General features: G+C 33.2%; 5 protein-coding genes across 8 annotated transcripts; 2 read left to right on the plus strand and 3 right to left on the minus strand.

Annotated features, from left to right (window-relative positions):
- Nucleotides 1–437: 437 nt before the first annotated feature.
- Nucleotides 438–3,848, minus strand: LOC119633662 (probable pyruvate dehydrogenase E1 component subunit alpha, mitochondrial). 2 transcript variants are annotated; one of them, XM_038027343.1, is made up of 6 exons: nt 3,656–3,848; nt 3,410–3,490; nt 1,746–1,935; nt 1,485–1,687; nt 928–1,422; nt 682–864 (listed from the first exon to the last, which is right to left on the minus strand). In XM_038027343.1, exons 1-6 carry the CDS (start codon nt 3,713–3,715, stop codon nt 682–684), a joined length of 1,212 nt encoding a protein of 403 aa, XP_037883271.1. In that variant the 5' UTR covers nt 3,716–3,848. The 2 variants fall into 2 exon arrangements, with proteins under 2 accessions (XP_037883263.1, XP_037883271.1); XM_038027335.1 differs by having other exon boundaries at nt 438–864; nt 3,410–3,715.
- Nucleotides 3,849–4,228: 380 nt separating this feature from the next.
- Nucleotides 4,229–5,067, plus strand: LOC119643401 (protein canopy homolog 4). Its single transcript, XM_038042754.1, has 2 exons — nt 4,229–4,474; nt 4,537–5,067. The coding sequence occupies exons 1-2, from the start codon at nt 4,299–4,301 to the stop codon at nt 5,027–5,029; spliced, it is 669 nt and encodes a 222-aa protein (XP_037898682.1). The 5' UTR covers nt 4,229–4,298; the 3' UTR covers nt 5,030–5,067.
- A 60-nt stretch (nt 5,068–5,127) lies between these two features.
- On the minus strand, nt 5,128–8,226 carry LOC119636162 (pH-sensitive chloride channel 2). Its single transcript, XM_038031349.1, has 2 exons — nt 5,729–8,226; nt 5,128–5,663 (listed from the first exon to the last, which is right to left on the minus strand). The coding sequence occupies exons 1-2, from the start codon at nt 6,651–6,653 to the stop codon at nt 5,128–5,130; spliced, it is 1,461 nt and encodes a 486-aa protein (XP_037887277.1). The 5' UTR covers nt 6,654–8,226.
- Nucleotides 8,227–8,649: 423 nt separating this feature from the next.
- Nucleotides 8,650–11,854, minus strand: LOC119636169 (gamma-aminobutyric acid receptor-associated protein). Its single transcript, XM_038031360.1, has 3 exons — nt 11,537–11,854; nt 9,072–9,269; nt 8,650–9,006 (listed from the first exon to the last, which is right to left on the minus strand). Exons 1-3 carry the CDS (start codon nt 11,624–11,626, stop codon nt 8,887–8,889), a joined length of 408 nt encoding a protein of 135 aa, XP_037887288.1. The 5' UTR covers nt 11,627–11,854; the 3' UTR covers nt 8,650–8,886.
- Nucleotides 11,855–13,349: 1,495 nt separating this feature from the next.
- On the plus strand, nt 13,350–21,482 carry LOC119635966 (formin-J). Of its 3 annotated transcripts, XM_038031040.1 has the most exons (7): nt 13,350–13,389; nt 13,767–13,858; nt 13,936–14,583; nt 14,639–14,773; nt 14,861–16,200; nt 16,847–16,972; nt 17,181–21,482. In XM_038031040.1, exons 1-7 carry the CDS (start codon nt 13,376–13,378, stop codon nt 18,183–18,185), a joined length of 3,360 nt encoding a protein of 1,119 aa, XP_037886968.1. In that variant the 5' UTR covers nt 13,350–13,375; the 3' UTR covers nt 18,186–21,482. The 3 variants fall into 3 exon arrangements, with proteins under 3 accessions (XP_037886968.1, XP_037886950.1, XP_037886958.1); XM_038031022.1 differs by having other exon boundaries at nt 14,639–16,200; XM_038031030.1 differs by having other exon boundaries at nt 13,942–14,583; nt 14,639–16,200.
- The last annotated feature ends 678 nt before the right edge of the window (nt 21,483–22,160 follow it).

A 22,160-nucleotide genomic window follows, 5' to 3' on the forward strand; every position in this document is an offset into this window, starting at 1 on the left:
TTTCTTTTTTAATTTTTCTCGAATTGCAAAGAAAATCAAAAATATATTATTAATCGGAAAACATGTTTACTTGAAGTCATAATAGTTATCTTGAAAAAATTGCATTAGATACTATATTCCATAAAGGAAGATTAACAATAGTTTGAAAAACGTCCTTTGCCTGCATCGCTCGTAGCAATAAATGAACAAATTGTAACATTAGTACTTTGGGATTTAAAGCTTAGTTTCCTTAACTCGCAACGAGCAAATAAGGAAATTCGTTGAAATCTTAAACAATGATAATTAATTAGTTTTTGAAAAAAAAAAAAAAACGGAACTTATCTCCGTTTCAGCTCTTTATGCGAAATCAGGATCAACAGCAAATAAACATTTCGAAAGATTCGGTGAACTGGATGAAAACTTCCTTTCGAAAGATAACAATGTTTTTTTATATTTCAATTTTTTCTTTTTTCTTTTTTTTTTTTTACAAATTCTTCCTTTAATTTCCTAAACACATTCAAAACTTTAATTACTTAACATATGGTCGCATTAATTACTTCCAATATGTTTCGCGTATATGTTGGCCAATTACATTTTAATAAGTTAACATTAACAAAGGTAGAAATTTATCTATACAGAAGCCATAGAAAACATGAATTAAAAAAGCTTTTATTAGCAAAGAAAGTGAGCAGGAATTATTGTCTAGTGATTAATGCCTTTATTTTGTTGTATATGATCGATGTCGTAATCAATAGCACCACGTATTTTTGGTTCTAAACAATTCGCATAAACATCGGTCCATAAACCTTGCAGAGGCAATTCAGCATCGGCTTTAGCTTGTGCCGTAGCTTCGTCAACTTCTTTACGCACTTTATTGTCAATAACCTAGGAAAACAAACCATCAATAAATATCATCTCTCGATGTTTTATGAACGAAGCGGTACTAACCTTAATTTCATCGGCGGATATTAAGCCATGTTCTATACAAAGTTCTTTAAAAGATGATATTGGATCACGTTTTGATCTCACTTCTTGTATCTCTTCACGGGTACGATAGCTCGTACCTGGATCCGACATTGAATGACCAGAATAACGATAAGTATTTGTTTCCAAAACAATGGGGCCTTTTTTTGTTGCATATTCACGAGCAAATAAGGAGGCACTACGCACGGCCAACACATCCATGCCATCGACCCAAATACCAGGTACAACATCGCCGCGCGTGTAATAATCGGTATTACATGACGAACGTTCAGCACTTGTACCCATACCATAATTATTATTTTCACAGACAAAAATCACGGGCAAACGCCACAGGTAAGCCATATTATAGGCTTCAAAGACTTGGCCTTGATTAGAGGCACCATCGCCGTACAAAGCATAACACATGCCGCCGTTTCCCTTATATTGGCAGGCAAGTGCCACACCAGCCCCCAAAGGGACCTAAAAAGTTTATTTGCCTTATTGAAGATCCGTTAATTGTATTTGTAGATAAATCATTTTACCTGAGCCCCGACAATACCATTACCACCATAAAAGTTTCGACCGTACATGTGCATTGAGCCCCCTTTGCCAAGAGAGCAACCTTTCTGACGTCCAGTCAATTCCGCCAACACACTAAGAGGTGATACACCCATCAAATAAGTCCATCCATGAACACGGTAAGCAGATATAATATTGTCCACATCAGTCATGGCTGCTTTCATGCCTGCATTAAATTATTATATGAAAATAACCGAACATATTCCGACATCGTGCTTGCTTACCCACAGCGCATGCTTCCTGCCCTGAATACAAATGACAAAAGCCTCGTATAATCTTTTCTTTGTACAAATTGCCGGCTGATGTCTCAATTCGTCGTACAACCTGCATTTGAGTATAGTACAGCAACGCTTCTTCTTTCGTTAGTTTCACACTAGTTTCTGGCCCCTGATCCAACCGATGTAACTTGAAAGGCTATGGAAAGAATATATTGAAAATAAGATTCTATGAAATAACGCAGCGGCTTTTATACGTTATTTTAAAGCTTTAGCGGCAAAGAAAATTAATATTCGAATATTCGGACTTTGAATAGAATGATTAGGTATTCAATCAATCGATTTACGATATGGCAATGAATTAAAAATATCTTTGAATTCATGATTTTTATTTAGAAACCAAGGAACGAACTTTAACGTATTTAACCCAAGAGCTTTGAATTTTTAACATGTGGTCTTGTATAAAAAAAATTAACAAGCCAGGTCGATAATGTTGTTTTGAGAGCACAACCGTGTCTAAAACAGTTTCCGGTTTTTGCTAGCTCGGGTGGTCTATAACCATGCCCTCATTCAGGGGATAGGCTCAAAGACTGCTGAGGGCAATTGAAAATAATTCTTGCCCCAGACCTCTTCAATTTAAAGATACCTTTAATTTAAATCTTTTGATGTTGAATATTTAAATTTTTTCTTAATAGCATCCTTGAATATTAATATTCTTTGTATCCCAAAAAAAAAAATTTATAAAAAAAACAATTTTTGTACAGGGCTGCAATGGTTTCGACCTTAAGGAAAAAATAATTCTGGAGGCAAAAGATTGGTCGAAAGCACTTTCAGAAATTCCATTACGGAGATTGTGATCGCTTTCGTCAACGGTTGAGATTAGTAACCAAGGCCTTTATAAATTTCGATTTGCATTCGTTGAATAACAATTCCAAGTATATGTGCAATATGTGCAACAAGAGAGAATTTTTGCTATAGGATAAAACAACTTTATCGTAGAAAATTCTTTTTAAAGAAAAACAGTTACGACAGAAAGTTAATATAAAGCATGCAATACTTGAAAAGAAAGTCTTCAAAATAAAACATAAATTTTGACTCTTTGAAATTAATCTTTAAAATTTCGAATAATAGTTTTGCGAGGATAGCATCCATTTTAGCATTTATTCGCACAGTTCACTAACCTTTAAACGTAATTATTTTCAAAATATTTCAATTAACAACGACAACAAACGTGTACGTGTACCTATGATGCATATGTGTTCATGATTAGTTTAAAGTAATAGCAATTTTTATATTATTTTTATATGGTAACAACACAATGTTAATGAAAATATTAAAGATAAGAAACGTAAACAATTGCGTTAATCATGTGCGCTAAGTACTCCAGGCAAAATGTTACTCAACACAAAGTCAATTAGAGGATAAATGAAAAATAATAATTATAAATAATTGAACCACTAACTGAATGCAACCAATTTACGCATTGGTAGGATTATCATGATTTATTTATAAACAACTAAGAAGTATCTAATGTAAACATTAAATATACGATAATTTCTTTGCTATTGAAGACAATGCTTTCACTGATTTTATCCAAGAAATAGGTGAAAGATTATGTAATCCTTTATTTATTTATTTATTTGTTTCAAAATGACCATGAACTATCTACTTACACGTTGTATTTGTATCGTAGCCTCAGTGGCATAATTATTTGTTTGCTGAGCAGGAGCGGCAGCACCATTATGCGCTGTGCTCTGGAATAAACCAAAAAATGAGCTTGAATTAAGGCGTCCACATTTAAATGATTTATTTGCTCTGGCTAGTAGAGCACCACTTAATTGAGAAGAGTTAGTAGAGTAGAATGAGGATACAACACACACAAAGTTAGATAGTTGTTTGCCTTTACAACGAAGACCTACTTTTTGCAATTGTCTTAACACAACCGGTAAATCGGCGGCTCGCGATAATTGACGTAACATTTCCGTAAGATATTTAATAAACTTTATAATTGAAGGATTTTCTTTAAGGTGTTATGTTTTACTTTGTTTTCCCTAAATCGCGTAACATACGAGCACACCTAACCACTAACTAAAGTTTAGCATTCACAATAGCCTTTATATTAAGTACAGACACAACCACAAATTAAGTACACATACAATAATTTTGACATTTGTGTGAAAAGTTTCGAAAAAGATGAAATTTTAACATTTGATAATTTAACTTCAGATCGTTATTATCTTTATATATTGATAAAGTAGTAGTAGTAGTAGTAGTAGTAGTAGTAGTAGTGGCTTATTTTTATATTTCGAAGCGTTCGCATAATTTTATTTTATTTTTGAATAAACTGTGCCGTGATAAGCAAACATTCACTTAAGTAGGGCCATCCACTGCTATTGTTTTATGTGTATATACGATGGGAGCTGGCAATGCCGCAGAAAATATTATAATTATAATGAAATCAAGCAACGGCAACCCTAGTACCGGCCTCCACACAGTGTAAAGAACTCCACAAAAAAAAGCTGTAAAAATTGATTACTCTTCTGTTAAACTTTCTTCTAGATAATGTTTTTAAATCTATTTTTAATACTATCAACCTTAATCTTCATAAATGGTAACAGCCCTGAGGAAGAACAAGGAGTACGATACGCAAACCGTTGTGAGACTTGTAAAATATTGGCAAACGAATTACAAGATCGACTTCAAGAAACAGGAAGATCCCATGACGTTCTTGAATTGGGGTACAAGCATGTTTAACTTTATATGTATTCTGAAGAAAATTTTCAAAATTCCTATTACTTAGTTACTCTTTAGATGACGTAAAACCCAAACGACGCACAGAATACAAGCGTAGCGAATTACGTCTCCTTGAGTCTATGGAAGATGTGTGTCAACGTATGTTAAATTATAATTTACATAAAGAACGTTCGGATAGTACACGTTTTGCTAAAGGCATGTCACAGACTTTTAAAACTCTTCACGGTTTAGTAGAAAAAGGCGTGAAAGTTGAGCTGGGCATACCGTACGAATTATGGGACAAGCCGCCAGTGGAAGTAACCCAAATGAAGACACAATGTGAAAACATGCTCGAGCAATATGAAGATGCAATATCAGACTGGTATTTTAATAAGCAGGATGTTAAGGATCTGATTACACATTTGTGTGCGGAGCAAGTGCTAAGCGCTGAAGAAAGTAACTGTCTTAAAGAGGCAGACGATAATAACGCTAAGGAGTTTAATAAAAAAAAAGCTAAACATAAAGCAAATAATGTCAAAGGCGACAATGAAGAATTGTAAAGTGTTTGTAACGCCAAATTGAGATTAAATAGCTATAAAATCATAAATCCGTGGTTTTTTTTTTTTTTTTTTTTTGTATTATATGTAATTATTATTCTCTAAAATGTATAAACAAATGTCCAAAAGAGCACATTAAATATTATGAAAGCTATGGGGAACATTACTCGTGCCTTGGCATCAATCCACTGTGATATTTCTTGTGGTGTTAAAGTAGTCCAACTATTTCTGTTCTCATGTACATTTTCATCACCACCCTCTTCCATCAAACCAATGTCGAATTCATAAAACTTTCTCGTTTCCTCAGTTGCTACACCACCATCAGCCTGCATATTTGGCTTGGTTAAATAATTCCTGTAATTAACGGCTGGATGAGGACGTTCACTAGCACTACTTGCAGTCATTGATACGCTATCAGCATTATGTTGACGAAATGTGGAGGTTTCGTATAAGCGCGGTGACAAAGTTGATCTCAAAATGTATTTACTTTTCAACTTTTTGACATCAACATTTGACGTGCGGCGCCAGATGGTATTAACGAATGCAAATTCCAAAAGACTTCCGAATATAAAGAGAGTGCAACCTAAAAACCACACTTCCGACACTTTGATGTAACTGACTTTAGGCAAAGTCTTGCCTACAAAACAAAACGTAAGCATAAAATTTATGTTTATTGGTATATCCATCCAACTTTCACTCTACCTTGAGCTGACGCTAGCGTTATAAATGTTAGCATTGTGGAAGTACCTAACATAAGACGTGGTGCTGCTTGATCTGCTTGCAACCAGAATGACACCCATGATGCACCCACTATTAGCATGGAAGGTAGAAAATAATCCATAACGTAAAATCCTACTTCTCTCGTTAGTTGTACAGTAAAACTCAATGAACTGTAATTGCCAGCGAATGCTCCATGTCTTAAATCGTTTAGATCTGCATTAATTGTGGACTTATTTGACCAAATTTGCTTTAAAACGTATTCCGTCAAATGTACATCCGGATTAAAGGTTATCGGTCGCTTTTGTTCCCAATGCAAAATTAATTCCGACGTATTATACATCCAACTTTCCAAATACGTAGAGCAATGTTGCTCATCAAAGGGAAATTTTTGCAAACTCATCCAACAATATAAAGTCGCTGTAATACGGCTTGATATTATAACTGTGCCGTCCAGAGAGACCGAAGTTAAAATATCCTTCTCGTTAGTACCCATAATGCTGGAATCGCGTTCATTCGCCAAAAATATATGCGGCATCCAAAGTATGTCACGTAAATTTGCTTCACCCAATATCGGTTGACTACGTTTTGGAGATACTTTACGAAATATTAAACGGGGATCCAAAAATCGAAATTGGAGCAATGCATGTATCTTGAATTGCAAATCGTGGGCTTCCAAATTTTGCATAAAATAGATATACCAACGCACATAAACATCGACAGGTAAACGCGATCCCTTTTCCGTATATGTTATGGGTCTTTCCAACCGATCGTAACGGCAACTATGAGTCAAACGTTCCAGTAATTGTGTCTGCGATAGGCTATCGCCATCGCTTAACGAGGGACAATCAAATTGGCTCGCTTGTGCCGACGTATATAAAACAAATAGCAGTAAAACAATTTTTGTCATATTTACGAATTTTTAAATAATTCCTTTTTTTGCTCTGATTGCTTTTAAAAACAAAAAAAAAAAATAGTATTACGATTAAGCGCGATTAAGCAAACGTCAACTAAGCCGCCATATATCACTTAATCTACCTAACGGTATTTTAAGAATTGACTTATCTTCTTCTTTTTTCTTAAGACTGACTGATATTGATTCATTTATAAAAACATTCATAGTTAGTTAGCTGCAGGAGATTTATAGACTTGAATAAATCTCGCTCACTTAAGTGTGACCTTGAGATTAAGTTCTTTAATTTAACAATAATTATTATTAAAGATAATTTCATTATACAATAACAATCATTATTATAATTAATAATTAATTTGTCAGTTAACCACTACAAAGTCTCTTTCGGGTATAACAACATAGTCAACAACAGTGAAGGTAAAAAGATGTAAAAGACATAACAAAATAATATGTTACAATATAACACAAAGCCAAGATTCAGAACCAATCATAAATTATAATTTATAAAACGCTTTTATAACTATTTTAAATCGACTAGGATTAATAATCCTTTTGATATGGGGTGGTAGCGAGTTCCATAACTTTACAGCATTAACAGAGAATAGCCTTGATGATGATGATGTGAAGTATTTATGATCAGGTAGGATCGCATTCCATCGTTCGTTCGGATTAACATAATCTAATTTCCCATATGCATATGCTCCGTATGGTATGGGCGGCACGACAAGATATTTAATTAATCTTAATTTGATGAAGATTGGAATGTAAGATGAGAATAACCACAGTTTTCTTCAAATATTATGAACATGCCCCTCTACGCTCAACCGAGAGTTGAATTTAAAATCACAATTTTGAACGCGCTACCAAATTCAATATCCGCATCAACCATTTTAATACGTGGTAAAGAACAGGAATCATAACCTGTAGGCGATATTACAGGGGCCGTAGCTTTGCTTGAATTTAGCTTTGAAACGTTAAAATCAGACCAGAGAATAATACGGCCCGAATCATTATTTATTCACTGGACCAGATCCTCCACAAGTCTAAGCAAGCGCGTGAAATATATTTGTGCATCCTTAGCATCGAAGTGAATGCTACAATCATGACAAAACGGGACCAAGTCATTTAGAAAGACACCGATTAAGATAGGCTCCAAGATGGAGACTTGCACGATACCAGACGTAATCAAGCCAATTAGCACACGTTGACACCGACTTTCCTAATAAGATTTAATTAAGTTAAGTTAATCGCAGACGAACCGAAGCCGTAATAAACTTCCAGCTTTTGCAATATGTTATAGCCAATGGCATCAAAGACTTTAGAGAAATCAATCTTAACAAAAATGGTCAATTCCCGTTATTGTGCCTCGGATGAATGTCCTCTAGGCTTTTGAGCAGTGCGATATTGCAACTATGCCCAGACTTATAACCCCCGATTGATTGGTATTAAGTAAATTCGTCTAAGAAATTCCTCCTCAACGTCAAACAAATGGTTGTAAATGGGTTGTATGTAACAGTGTAAAACTAACCCATACGAGCTTAAAGCAATTTTTGACAAACCATTTGAAGTTTTATATTACTCTTCCAGGTGGTTTCTTGCCGACAGGCCAAAACGGTGAATTTGAAAGATATAAACAATATAAGTTAAATAAAAAAAATACGCTTTGGTAATTTTTCTTTTAATTAATAATAAAAGTAATTATATAAGTATCATAAATGACGACATGTGCAGAAATAATATTAAACCAAAATAAGGAATAAACGGTCACATAAACCAAGAAAAAAGAATAGATGTAGAACTAATCTATATGTACGTATGGAAACGTGTATTAAAGACTACAAAATTTTAAATATTAACATAAAATTTAGATTTTCGTGCCGTAAAAGAAATTTAACCAATTCTCAAATGTTAGGTGGTGTGTATATATATATATATATTGGTTTTTTTTTTTTTTTTTGTAGTGTTTATTCAATTTTTTTTTTTTTTTTTTTTCTTCTTAAGTTTTTTTCTATATATAACAAACACACGCACGCACGTAATTTGTAGAATTTATTATACGAAAGAAGAGTAAAGGCCGAGGGGACCAATAGCCAGCTTTAGTTTCCATATTTTAATCATAAATTTATTTAATTTTTTTCTTTTTTTTTTTTTGTCTTGTTTATCACACAACTCACTAGCGCAAACCCCCTTTCCTTTTCCCCTTTAACATTGTTAGCGAGAGAAAGGGTATCTAGCGTTGAGCTTTGTTTCGATTAAGCTGGATGGTATTGGCGCCGTTCCCATTGCCATTGCCATAAACGTTTTCATCGGAATAAGCTATGTACAAGAAATAATCTTCTTCGTGATGCTCCTAAAATGCAAATAGACGACATGGTTTCTTTTTGTCATCTAAAGATATAAGACAGAATTACTTACTTGATATAAAGAGCCCATGGTGGCCGACGTTGGTGGAATTACATTGTTAACAAAAAAGAAGAGTGCATCTTCTGGACGCAAATGTATACGTTTACGTATCAAGAAATAAAATTGACCAACCGTTAAATCAGATGGCACCAAATATTTCTTCTTATCCAAATCACCAATACGTGCCTTGGGAGCCTTTTCTACAATTACCTAAAAAAATATAGACAAAAAATTTTGAAATTCTCTACAAAATTTTTTTTTACAAGATCGCAATTCAACGAATCTATATTTTACGGTAGTCACCGAATTTAATTTTTATTTCCTCTACTCTTTCGCCAGAGATATCCAATTTGTTTTCCCAATTTCGCCCCTAAACCAAGTATTGCAAAAGCTATCAGCAATTTCTAGAGTCACTTATATATAGTAAATTATTGCTCATAACGCACTTTTAAGCTTTCACAACAATAGGCCTTAACTATCGTACCTGAATAATCTGCTGTTTACGATATAAATAAAGCGACAAAAATTTCGGTTTTAAGTGCAAAATAATAAAAAAAAATAAAAATAAAAAAAACAGCTTACACTCTATGAATCTAAACGATACGGAAAATATAAGAGCAGATTTAAGTAAAACAAAACGATTTAATTATCGGCGGCAATAGAACACTCTTTGTCTATGACTCATTGTTATTGTTTATTTTCGTTTAATATAATTTACGTATATATTTATAGTTGTCTTTGTTCTCAATTGATTTTAAGAGTTTATTGATATTTCCACCACTTATCCATTAAAAAGAATTCTAGTTCAATCCTCTATTTGCTACGCTTTCGCACTAAGAAGTTTTAACAGTTTAAGAGTATTCAGATTATCGCAATGTACTTCTCCGATTACTGTGGATTATTTTTGGAAAGTTTGCAAAATATGATGAAATATTTGATAACTATTAGTGAGTAATGATAAATAAATCAAATTTCTGGTAAGAAAGACAAAGAGTCATTTCGATATAATAGATAATGGCGGCCATGGTTAAATTTTTAGCAAATTTTCGGTTTTTATATGCGAAGGAACAAATTGAAAGCGTCCTCTTTTTGTGCCTAAATTAGGTTTTCATAAATGATTAACGCGGATCGGGTACTTCATTTCATTACAAGTTAGCTTTTAAAATAGTATGACTACGACATTAATAATTTTGGAAGACCTCCTACAATGTGTAGATAATTTACACCATGTTATAGAAAAATTCCTTGCATTTTGTCTTAAGTATTTATATTTATTGGCTCAGTATACCTATGAAGTATATATACGAACCATTTCACTTAAAATTGTTGTTTTTTTTGTTTATTACTGTTTGATAAAACATTTTTTTAAATTACGTTATGATATCCGATATACTGAAAATACTTCATATTTTGATTTGAATGGCATCCCCACCTTATTATTATCGTATATAGGTTGGAAAAAAATCACTCAAGGATAAGTGGCTAAGTTTCGAATCATTCATATCATCATAAGACTTCATATTTTTTGTTCATTTAACCCTTGGTAAATTATTTTTGCCTTAGGAGTTCGTAAATCGGGATTAAATACTGAATTCATTCATAAGTTCGCACTAAAACCTTCTTTAAAAAACCAGGACGCGCCTGCTTTTGTGTAATTTAATATAATGGCAGCTGATGGCCATTAAAATAAGGACATATTTACATTATACATACATACTTGTATACAAAGAAATAAAACGGCATGAAAAAAATGGGATATTTTGGGAATAATTTGAAAATGACCTTTAAGACAAATTTGTCATCCGAAAACTAAAATTTACCTGAATTTGTCATTCTCAGTAAAAAGAAGCATTTATTCCTTCTTTCTCTCAGATATTTTAAAAGCAAATTAAAACGCAGAATATTAAAGTCAACAGCAAGCAGCTGTTTGGCAAATATCTACGCATCTTCGTTTAACTGCTGTTTTTCTTGGAACAAAAGAAAAACAATTTTATTTATTGTTTTGCTCTATATAAACTAACACAATACAAAAAATCAAAATACATAATACATACACACAATCTATACGAAACATATATTCTTCTTTCGCACCTATATCTATTGCAGTGAAGACAAAAACACCATTTTCGTACTCATTTCTTCTTTACCATTACATTGTTATAGCAATAAAAAACGTTATATACATATTGTATACATACCAATGCATATTTACACAATACATTAAACATGTAGATAAGTATGTATATAAATCATTTATATCTACAGACAAAAAACATCATTGATTTGAAAAATGAAAATATATAAATTTAATTTAAGAAAAAAATTGCATATGACGCAATCCTTGAGAATTTTTTTTTTTAATTATTTAATTATGGAAATTTTTCAATATTATTTTGGTATCTTGTGTCTTCATTAAGAATCACAAGGAAAAATTTTTTTTTTGAAAAGAAAAAAAAACACAGTCAACTTAAACTTACTGGTACGCGATCTGGATACTTCCGTCGTATTTTATCACCCTCAGCACGTCGCTTCTCAAAAGGATGTTCTTCTTTATATTGAAATTTCATTTCGGTAACTCGTTAATATAATTGAGCAGAAAATTTATCTTAAATTTTTTCTACTTTGATGTACAATTTTCGGAAAGAATCGTTTCTTTTATTTGCTTCGCTTGAAAAAATAGTTGACAAAATTGATTTCTGTTTCTTCACCTACTACGCTTTACAGATATATGCATATATATATACACACAATTTTACTTTTCACTCTCCTCTTGATTAACTTAGTGGGTATTATGAACTCAAATACTCGAATGATGAATAGTTTTCTATAATCGATATTTTAAAGAGCTGCCCACATACCAAGTGATAGCAGCAAATTTGGCAGCACTTGTGAGTAAATAAAAGAGACGAAAACAACTATTAGGCCGTTTTATGTACACTAAACCAAACTACAGTTCATATAAAATTGTATATGTTTAATAAAAATATAGTACGTGAAACTGTTTTAAATTAATTTTATTCTTTTTTTTTAAACTCTAAGCAAAGTTTTCATTTGCTAATATTTTTATGAACATAAAATTAATTTTAACAAAGCTGCATTTGCTAAATCAGAGTTGTATGATATTTTATATATTACTTCTTCTCTCAAATTACTTTTTATACAACTAAAAGCAATTTGTATTTCTTATTTTATATACGATTTAGTAATAGTTTTTTGACAGCAATGGTCGAAATACGCAAGTATTATGTATATATACAGCAGATATATCAAAAATGGGACTATTAAACAATATTGAAGTATTTAAAAGTGAATTTTCATAAAAAGTATTATAAGAAGCTGATTGTCAGGAACAAACAAGTTCAAATGAGAGAGGGTTATGCTTGCTATTTCTAATTTCTGCTCGTTACGATTGGGAAGAAACGATTGCAGGCGGTTACTCAAGCTATACTTCGACTAAGAAACGTAATAAGCATTGTCGTGCGGACAAAATTTACCTTTTGGATTTAATTAATTGGAAATTGAAAAAATAAAAGAAATCTAGTAAACGACACAACGTTACTTTGCTTCGAATTTCATCATATATTAATATGAACGCAATGAGATCCTTCGCCTAGAGACCCAATTTTTCCCATTTACGGTATTTAGCAACGTCGTATTGACTAGACTAAGCGATGGTACTAATTGCTTACGTTCTCAATAACACATTTTTTGATTACAAGCTAGTGGGTTGTTATCATAGAATATGAATTACTTGTATTTACTTCCAATATAAATAAAAAATGTTGACAACTTCTGCGAACATTTTAAGAGTTTTTTAAATATATAAAATTTAAATTATAAAAATGGCGAGCCAATCAGTTCTCGTATATTTTTTCTGTGTGTCACCTATAACGTATCATGGAAATCAAATAAGCGACATTTTTTTACCTGTTTTTCGAAATTTGATTAATTTTTATTTAATATTTGATTTTATTGGTGGCTACTAAATTGCTTCCGATGCGGTTATTTTCAAGCTATTAAATTTGCGTAACATATATTATAAACTAAAACAAACAGCTGATGCGCCGACACGTTGTTACGATATGCAAAGGCAAATTTATTTTTTGTTTATTGAAAAGTATCCCATTATCATTTCAACAACTTGTTTTCAATTTAAATTACAGACATAAAGAAGATTCAGATTTTTTGTGCACTGAACAGGTATTTTTTTATATAGCTACATTTATTGGAAGACAGAGTTGTTTTTAAAATGTATACGGGCAGTGAAAGAATAAATGACAATACTCACACTATTAAAACAATGATGTATTATCAAAATGTCTGACTTAAAGTGAGTTTATTATAAAAAATTTTTTTTTTTCGTTTTCTATAGAAAAAATGCATAAATTTTAGTGAATTTATAATAAAATTGTAAACAAATGCATAAATTTATTGAAAGTTTATAAAATTTTGTAGAAGTTTTGGATAAGATATGAAAAATTTAATTAAAAAAATTCATATATAGAATTTTTGCTTGTGTGTGTGTATGCATGGTGTAAAAATAATGGAAATGTGGAAAAAGCAACGCGGCAGCGGAGGTCAATAAAACGACTGCAGCTGCTGCGTGTCTCAAAAAAGTTTTTGTGAATTTTTTTTAACTTTTAAACTCTCTTTACATTTGTAAAACAAAAATATTTTAATTAAAACTTTTTCCCGTAATTTTTTTAGTGATGATTTATTGAATTATGACATAGGAGATGTTATTGATGATCAAGTTTTATATGGAGCAGATGAGGATGAACTATTGCTATCGGATGACGGTTAGTATATTGATAGAATGATGGTGTATAGAATATATTTCCAGTTATTTTTATTTAATATTGCTAATTTATTTAAGAATTAGAAAAGAATGTTTCCAAAGAAATAAAAAAGCAATTGAAATCTGAAGCAGAGGAATGGGTTAAAACTAAATTTTCTGAACAAGAAACCTTGCAAAGAGATGTCCCTTCTGCTACTCTTATTCCCAATAAGCAAATGGTAGATAGTAGAGAAACTGCTGTTATTAATACCAATTTGGTCTCCGATGATACAGTCAATGTTGCAGAAATTTCAAATGCTCTAACCTCTGCAAGTAATACAGAAATTGCAGACGGTAAGGAACATAAATCGTTAGAAGAAGAACCAATAAAACCAAATGTTAAAAAAGTGTTGCTAGAAACTCCGTTAATGCCATTAACAGATGAAAAGGAGTTTAAAAATACCACGATTATTGCAGAAAATGTGGAACACAATTTCAAGAATATAACAACACAACAGTTAACTGGTGTTCAAACAATCAATTCTGGCAATAGCAGTGTAGCGGATCCCGTTGTTTCTACAGCTGGTGCACAAAGTAGCCAAGAAAGTTGTAACGTAATAATGAGTCATGGTGATTTATCAGATCCTCGAGAAGATTATGAAGACGAACGCGAGGAACGTACTAATATAAAAATTACAAGTGAACGTATAGTTATTGAGGATTTAAATAGTGAACAGTCGTCACCAGGTAGAGGATCGCTATTTACAAGACAAAAGCTTTGGATTCATATTATTTTTTTTAGAAAAACTTCACGGCGGCCGTTTTATTCCTTACCAGAAGCGCAATGGTGCCCCTCTGTTGCGTGGTCATCCTTTGCGTAATCCTGCTCCTCCTTATCATCCTACACAACGTCCATTGTTACGTTTTCCGTCGCACGGTAATTTACCTTTACTTCCATCAGCCGCTTCTCCTTTTTTAGCGACTGTTTCTTTAGCACATTCGACCAATAATCCACTTATTCCAGGTCATCCATTTCCACCACCATCACCTGCGCCTAATAATAATACTAATAATCCCTATGCACCGCAACCTCCCCCTACTCCCACCTCATTAGCAACAAACACATCACATGGGCCCTTACATCCGGTACCACCTCATGACCCTCAACATGCGCAGCAGCGACCACGTCCTCCTTTTGGTTTTCGACCTGGAATGGGACCGATGACTTCATTTCGTCATCCTAACCCAGCTGCTATGTATTCTCAAGTACCCCATGAGTATAGCGGCAACGTTCAGCCAGTCGGCTTTAATCACAGTTTCGGTGCGCCAGTCAGGAACATGTTTCGTCCTGACGCTGCGTTAGGTCCACCGGGTATGCGTCCAGGAATGCGTATGCAACGACCGCCTTTGCAGGCTTTACCGCCCCATGCAATGCAAAATGTCCCTGGAAATTATATGAACGCTCCTCCTCAAGCAATGCGTGCTCCTAATACAGTACCGGGACCCCAACCAACAAATCAAATTGCCTCCCTAGGGCCGACCCAAACGACTGCTAATTCTCAGCACCCTGTCGGTCAATTACCGGCCGGCGGTCTTGCACCGAGTGCTGCTGGTCCATTGGCACCTCGTAAAGTTCTAATAAATCCCAATTTTAAAGGCGGAGTAGAAGCGGCCACTAGCAAATTTATTCAGGAAACACAATTCATGAATGCCATTAGTAGCCATGTACCGGCGTTGCAAAGTGATGAGGAATTATTACGTCAACAAGAGGAATTCATTAATAAAAATCGTGAGCATATCGAGAAACGACGACATGGTAAAATTCCTTCACCTTCTCGACGGAATTCACGTAGCCGTTCACGTTCACGCACACGCTCACATTCACGAGAACGAAGTTATTCACCACCAAAGCGTAGCACTAACGGTGCCACCAGTATGAGCAATAGCGGTTACGGCGGAGGCACCCGTAACGATCGTGATCGTTTTGACCGAGAACGGGACCGCGAGCGAGATCGCGAAAGGGAACGTGAGCGTGATAGAGACCGTGAACGTGAACGGGATCGGGAACGGTTTGGTATGGGAAGTGATAGCCGTTTAGGACGAGCAAATAGCCGTGAGCGGGAGCGTGATCGCGATAGAGAACGTGATCGCGATCGTCCTTCAGGTGGCTATAGTGTTAATCGGCCCGGTAGTAATCGTTTTCGTCGGGGAAATAGTCGTGATCGTGACTATGAAAGTCGAAGCAGTGGCAACAACTACTCTAAACGTCGCCGAAGCCTTTCACCATCACCTCATAATAATCGCAGTAGTGGTGGTGGTTCCATGGGCAGTCGAGGTCGCAATAATGAACGTGACAAGTCGGAGGTGGGTAAAATTTTCATTTTTATATATATAAGATTTTAAAGCATCACGTAATCTTCTGAAAAGATCGATTGCAATAAAATATTAAGTTATTGAAGCAAATAATAAGGTGGCTAGTGTTCCAGTCCGAAAGGAATTTGATCGTTATTGTTTCTGCAAATATGAAATGTTTAATTTTGACTTTCCATAGCTAAAAAGTAAGAAGGGCTCGTAAAATCAATTCATAAAACTCAACAAAGCCCATCGGTTTTAAATTTTTTCGCAGTTATTCCTTTACCTTTGGCAATGTCTTTTCGTTTTTGTATCAACTGTCGTTGGATGAAGATATATTAAATTTGATCTTACATTTGTGTCGTTCAAAAGTCAGCATAGGGAACGCTACAGAAAATATATGTATATCTTAAATTGATGTAGGATTCCGATTGCATGTGGTCGTGTTCTTTGAAATCGGACAGCGATTTCATTGGGCTCAATTTATTTAGAAAGGAGTTTATTGATGAAAAATGCAATGAAACGATTGAAATCGACGTTGAGGTCGCTATTTTTTGCCGGCTGTTGCCTATAAAAGTTACCAATCATTATCAGTTTCATTTTCGAAAACATTATAAATTTGCTTTTAATTATTGAATTATTTCGAAATGAATTTTAGATGGAAGAAGATGAAGAGACCCGTGCCTATCGTTTGCAAATTGAAAAACAAAAGGCTTTACGTGAACAAATAATGCGTGATAAGGAAATGAAACGACGACGAGCAGCTGAAGAAAAACAACATGAGGTATGTGTGTAGCATAAAAAAAACCAAACTAACGTAAAACTAAGAAATTAAGAAATAAGTTAGAAAAAAGAACCAACAACAAAACTCTAGAATTAAGAATTCAAGAAACACAAAAACTTTCGCTTCCATAACACTACTACAATAGAAACTAAAAGAAAAACGTCTCTATATACACTGAAATTTGACTGAACAAATTGAAAAATCTTAGGAAAAACGCAATGATCAGCAACCACAAGTGCAACAGCAAATGCCACAACAGCAGCAGCAGCAGCAGAATACAATGCAACATCAGCAGCAACAACAACAACAACAACAACAAACGCAGTCTAAACTAAAAGAGGTGGTGATATCGGAACGTAAGATAATATCATTGAAAAAGCGTCCAGCACAACATAACAATGACATGATCGATGCAGAACGAAAAACACCACCAACACCAACACGGCAGCAACGTAAAACCGTGCCCACAGCAAAAATATTACCCGAAGCTAAGAGGACGTTAACTGAACATTTGACAAATAGTAATAGCGCATCAAGTGGAAGCGGAAATATAAGCGCTAATACGGCTATTATCAAGCCGGTTATTAAAAGAGATACTGCTACGGCTACAGTGGCGCCCATTAAACAACACGAGCCGCGACGCGGCTCAACGCAAAGTGAAGATGAAGTGCAGCTGGACTATGATGAAGACGATTTATTGTTGGATGAGGAAGATATGTTGTTGGCCTCACCCGATCCAACGCCACCACGTCCACCAATGAGACGTGCTCTAGACGAGTCACGCACTCCTTCACCCGAATCATTAGCCATCGTTAAAAATCGCAAAATGCAAGCGGCCACACAAAATCGCAGCAGCGGTGGGAGTAGCAGCCAAAATGTACAAAAGTCAGGTTTAAGTTCTAGTAACCGCCGTGTCGTATTGAAGACGACATCCACATCATCTTCTTCCTCGAGCAGGACTAGAGATGTAGGTTCCTCGTCATCATCTTCTACAGCACATAACAGCAACAGTAGCAGTAGCTCACGTAAAACTTACATATTCGAACGTCTAGATGCACGTAACAGCAGCGGTAAAATGCACAGCTCACCGTCAACGTCATCCTCTACGACTAATAGCGCAAGTGGTGGTAGCAGCAGCAGTCAAGGCACTAGCGCGGGCTCATCAAATGACTACAAACGTAGGACCCAGCGTATTGTACTCAAACATGATTAAATTTATTGCAAAATAGTGTATGAACACATATGCACACAGCGTCGATCTAATCAAACATTTTGAATACTTGGTGCAAAAAAGAAAAAAACATACTTCACATAGTACGCTAACGTCTTTTATATGTGTATGCGTGTGCATGTGTGTATCTATATATATATATATATATATGTATGAGCGCTATACTAAAAAAAAAGAAAAATTAATTCCTTTTTAATGATTTTTGAACTAAACAAACGAGCCCATAACTCTCTTAGTTTAATGAAAAATTCTGTGAAAATGTTATTTTTTTTGTTATTCTTTTTTTTTTTTTTTTTTTTTTTTTCTAAATCATTGAACTTCTATCCCATCAACTTAATTCAGACTTGGAGTAAAATTTCTGAAAACTTTATCATTTATATTAAGAAAGTGTGTACTACGTAGGCATAGTCACATGCATGTGGACGGAGTATAGGCTTCTTTTCACAGTAATATATTTTACGTAAAAATATATTAGCAAAGAAAGAAAGGAAAAAAGAAAATTTTTTTTTCCAAGAAATCGTACTTTATTGAAAAGTTAGATTTTAAAAGGTTAACTTTTCCCATATTCAGTACACACACATATTTTTAATTACGTTTTATTATTTGGTTCATTTAAAGTGACTTACACCGGAAGAAATGTGTAAAAAAGAAAATTTTTAAGAAAAAAAATGGAAATGTGAGAGAAGGCAACCAACCAATCATTAAGTAACTGCTATTGACTTGTTTCGGAAATCGCAAAACATACTCAAGGCGATTAAGTTCGAACAACTACTTTCATGTCTTTATTGTACAACTTGTTAAATAAAGCAGCACACTCTGCTTTCCTTCGATTCATCCAAAAATGAATTATTGACGGTCTCCTCAATACTGATTAAAAAAAACTGTTCATGCAACGACTGCAAGCACGACTTTACCTATAAGCATTGAGTGCTTAAGCATCAAGTACGTTGAACTTCAACGTGGTAATTGATAATGGGCACTTTCTAGTATCTGCTCTGGAAAAACCGGCTACGATTTCATTAGTTGATTTCATTTTCCGTTACATATGTTCCGTAATTAAGTCAAAAATGAAAATATTCACCATTTTCGACACACTTACACATTTTAATATGCCGCTAAGTAATAATTCATATCTATCTTCGTTAAGCCCTGTTGCCATCAGTTTCGAAATTTGAAAAACTGAAAGAGGGGAATTCAATAGTTCGCCATATTTATTAGTAACGGATTGACGGGTTCACTTAAAACTTGCAGACGACCAAACGATTTACAAAAATTCTCAATTTTAAGACATCAACAGAAGAAATATGAATATCAGGAAGAAATTCTATGTAAAATTTTCATTTTTTCAAAATTTTGATGAAAATGAACAATGAACTTCATTCGAATCAATTGAACGATAATGAGTACTTAAACAAATATGACGGTTCGACACCGCGGCCATTATTTTATACTTAAATAATTTTCTATGCTATGCAAATAGGATCAAAAGCATTTAATTAAGTTAAATTAAAAAAATAATAGAAATTTTCTCAATAATGTTTATAGTTTTCAGAAGAATATATTAAAAATTTAGCAAGGTGGAAGCCTACAAATAATTCGTAGCCGTACTTTGAAAATTTCAAAACACGAATACTGAAACTGTTTTGTGCATATAGAGTTCATAATATCACTACTGCTCCTCAAAAGCAGTCGAAAATTTTGCAGGAATTTTTGTCTAAAACTTCCAAACTATGACGGATATATGAATTACAAAAACACTTGCCTGGTTCATATTTAAAGTTGATCATGAAATGAATAAAGCATAAAGAAAAAGAGTGTTTACAATATTTTATGGTATTCTGTATATACATACATAACATATTGATGTAAATTCAATCTCAATATTTTTGAAATTTCTAAATTCATCAATGGAAGAGTAAAATATAATGATCTTATTATTTTCTTTGTAATACTAGTAGAGAGGGAGAGAGATAGAGAGAGACAGAAAGAAAGAAAGAGTGAGAGAGAGAGAGAAAAAGGGTGGGGAAGAATTATTACATGTCGCTTGCAATTTCGAGTGATGTAAGAAATTTATTGTAATCTGTTTGTAGTCTGTTCTTTATCCATATTCTACGTTAGCCTGAGACTCTGTCTGACTCGATGTATTTAGTTCGTTCTGCCGCGATATTCTTTCCTCCGCGGAAAATAATTTCTATAATTTTTTATTCATATTGCTGTAGCTGCAGTTTGGGTCAATGGTAATTTGGCATTGATATTTCATAATGGGTTTTATGGCGCCATTATTTTGGGAAATATAATGAGCAAATCAGTCATTTTGATGCGATCCGATAATAGGTGAAATAATAAAGTCAATTAATTAGTTAACTGTGTATGACGAATGTATATGTCATATTCCGTCCATCCGTCCTTGCCGGATTTGCTCATCAAATTTTATTATTATGAATAATGTGTACTTGCCCTAATAATGTCATGTAATGTAATGCATGTCATTTTGTCAAACTATTTCCTTACAAACTAATTTCATATTACATGCTATATATGTATTTATATGAGAACGAGCGTACATGCAATATCTGTGAGGTCATATTTGTCGTATTTCTAAGTAGCCAAAATCTTTTAGAAACATCTTCTCCAGAATTTCCCTCAAACTTTCGAAAGGTGAGAAAGAAAAAAAAATTAATTTAGGGGGAGACTGCATAGAAAGATAAAATAAGAATGAGAAATCAAGCGCCCTTCCTTTCGAAATTCATTCAAGACATTTTGAATGGTATAATGGACTTGATGCAAAACTTTTAACTTGACTTCAAGTAGAGTAAGTGTTAAATATTGAAATTACTCTCTTTCTCTCTCTCTCTCTCTCTCTCTCTCTCTCTCTCTCTCTCTTTCCCTCTCTCTGATCTTGATGTTAAATTAACTAAGGCACACTTAAAGGTAATGTAAGGTGACTACAAGCAAATGAAAATAATTTTGATTTAAAATTCAGGTTAATTTGTACGACTTTGAAAACATTTTCTAATCGACTTAAAATCTAATGCTGACTCGAAGAACTTGAATACATGTCCTTATGATAAGATGTAAATTTCATCGAAATGAAATTATCACTTAGGTTGCGGGTAGAGAATTGCAAAAAAAAAAAAAAAGAAAGGAGAATTAAATATGAAAAAGTGTTCGTTGAATTGTAGAGAGGGTCGTAAAGTTCAGGACACGATTTCCAATTTTTTCTCTTAAGATTTTCTTTTATTCTTTTTTTTTTTTATATATATACTATTATTATTTTTTTTATATAGATACATATATATATATATATTTTTTTTTTTATTTCAAAATACAATTGTATTTTTTATACTCGTATTGTAGTAGATTTCACTAACTCACAAGTTGAAAATTGAAACAAAAAGAAGAAAACAATTTATATACACTAATAGAGAGAATAATGAATTTAAGGGCAATTTTTATTTAATTTTCAATTGCTATTGACTTGAAAATTTTACTATTGTTTACTTTGCAGAAAAAAAAAAAAAAAAAACAAATTTGAAAATACAGTAAAAACCATACTGACTATAAATTTAGTTAAACAATTTCTAATACAAACATAGAAGGTTAAGAAATATTTAAAATTTTTTTTCTTTTTCTTTTTTAAGTATAAAAAAGTTTCTTTTTTAGATTAAAATATATTCTATATGTTATTATGAAAATCAATTGTATTTCAAAAAATTTTTTTTGGTTTTTTTAACTTGACTTTATTTTACAATTGCTTGACTATAAAAGAATATTTTCTTTTTATTTTCCATTTTCCTTTCCTACTGAAAAGAAATATTTTTGTTTTACTTGACTTCGATTTATTTTGTTTAATTTTTTTTTTTTTTTTTTTTTAAGGAGAAAGTTTCATAATATTGTCTTAGTAAAACTTTATTTTGAAGAACAATCGAAACCTATTAACACTTATTTACAATAACT

This window comes from Glossina fuscipes, unplaced genomic scaffold (assembly GCF_014805625.2).
Source record: "Glossina fuscipes isolate IAEA_lab_2018 unplaced genomic scaffold, Yale_Gfus_2 0, whole genome shotgun sequence".
NCBI classification, from domain to species: domain Eukaryota; kingdom Metazoa; phylum Arthropoda; class Insecta; order Diptera; family Glossinidae; genus Glossina; species Glossina fuscipes.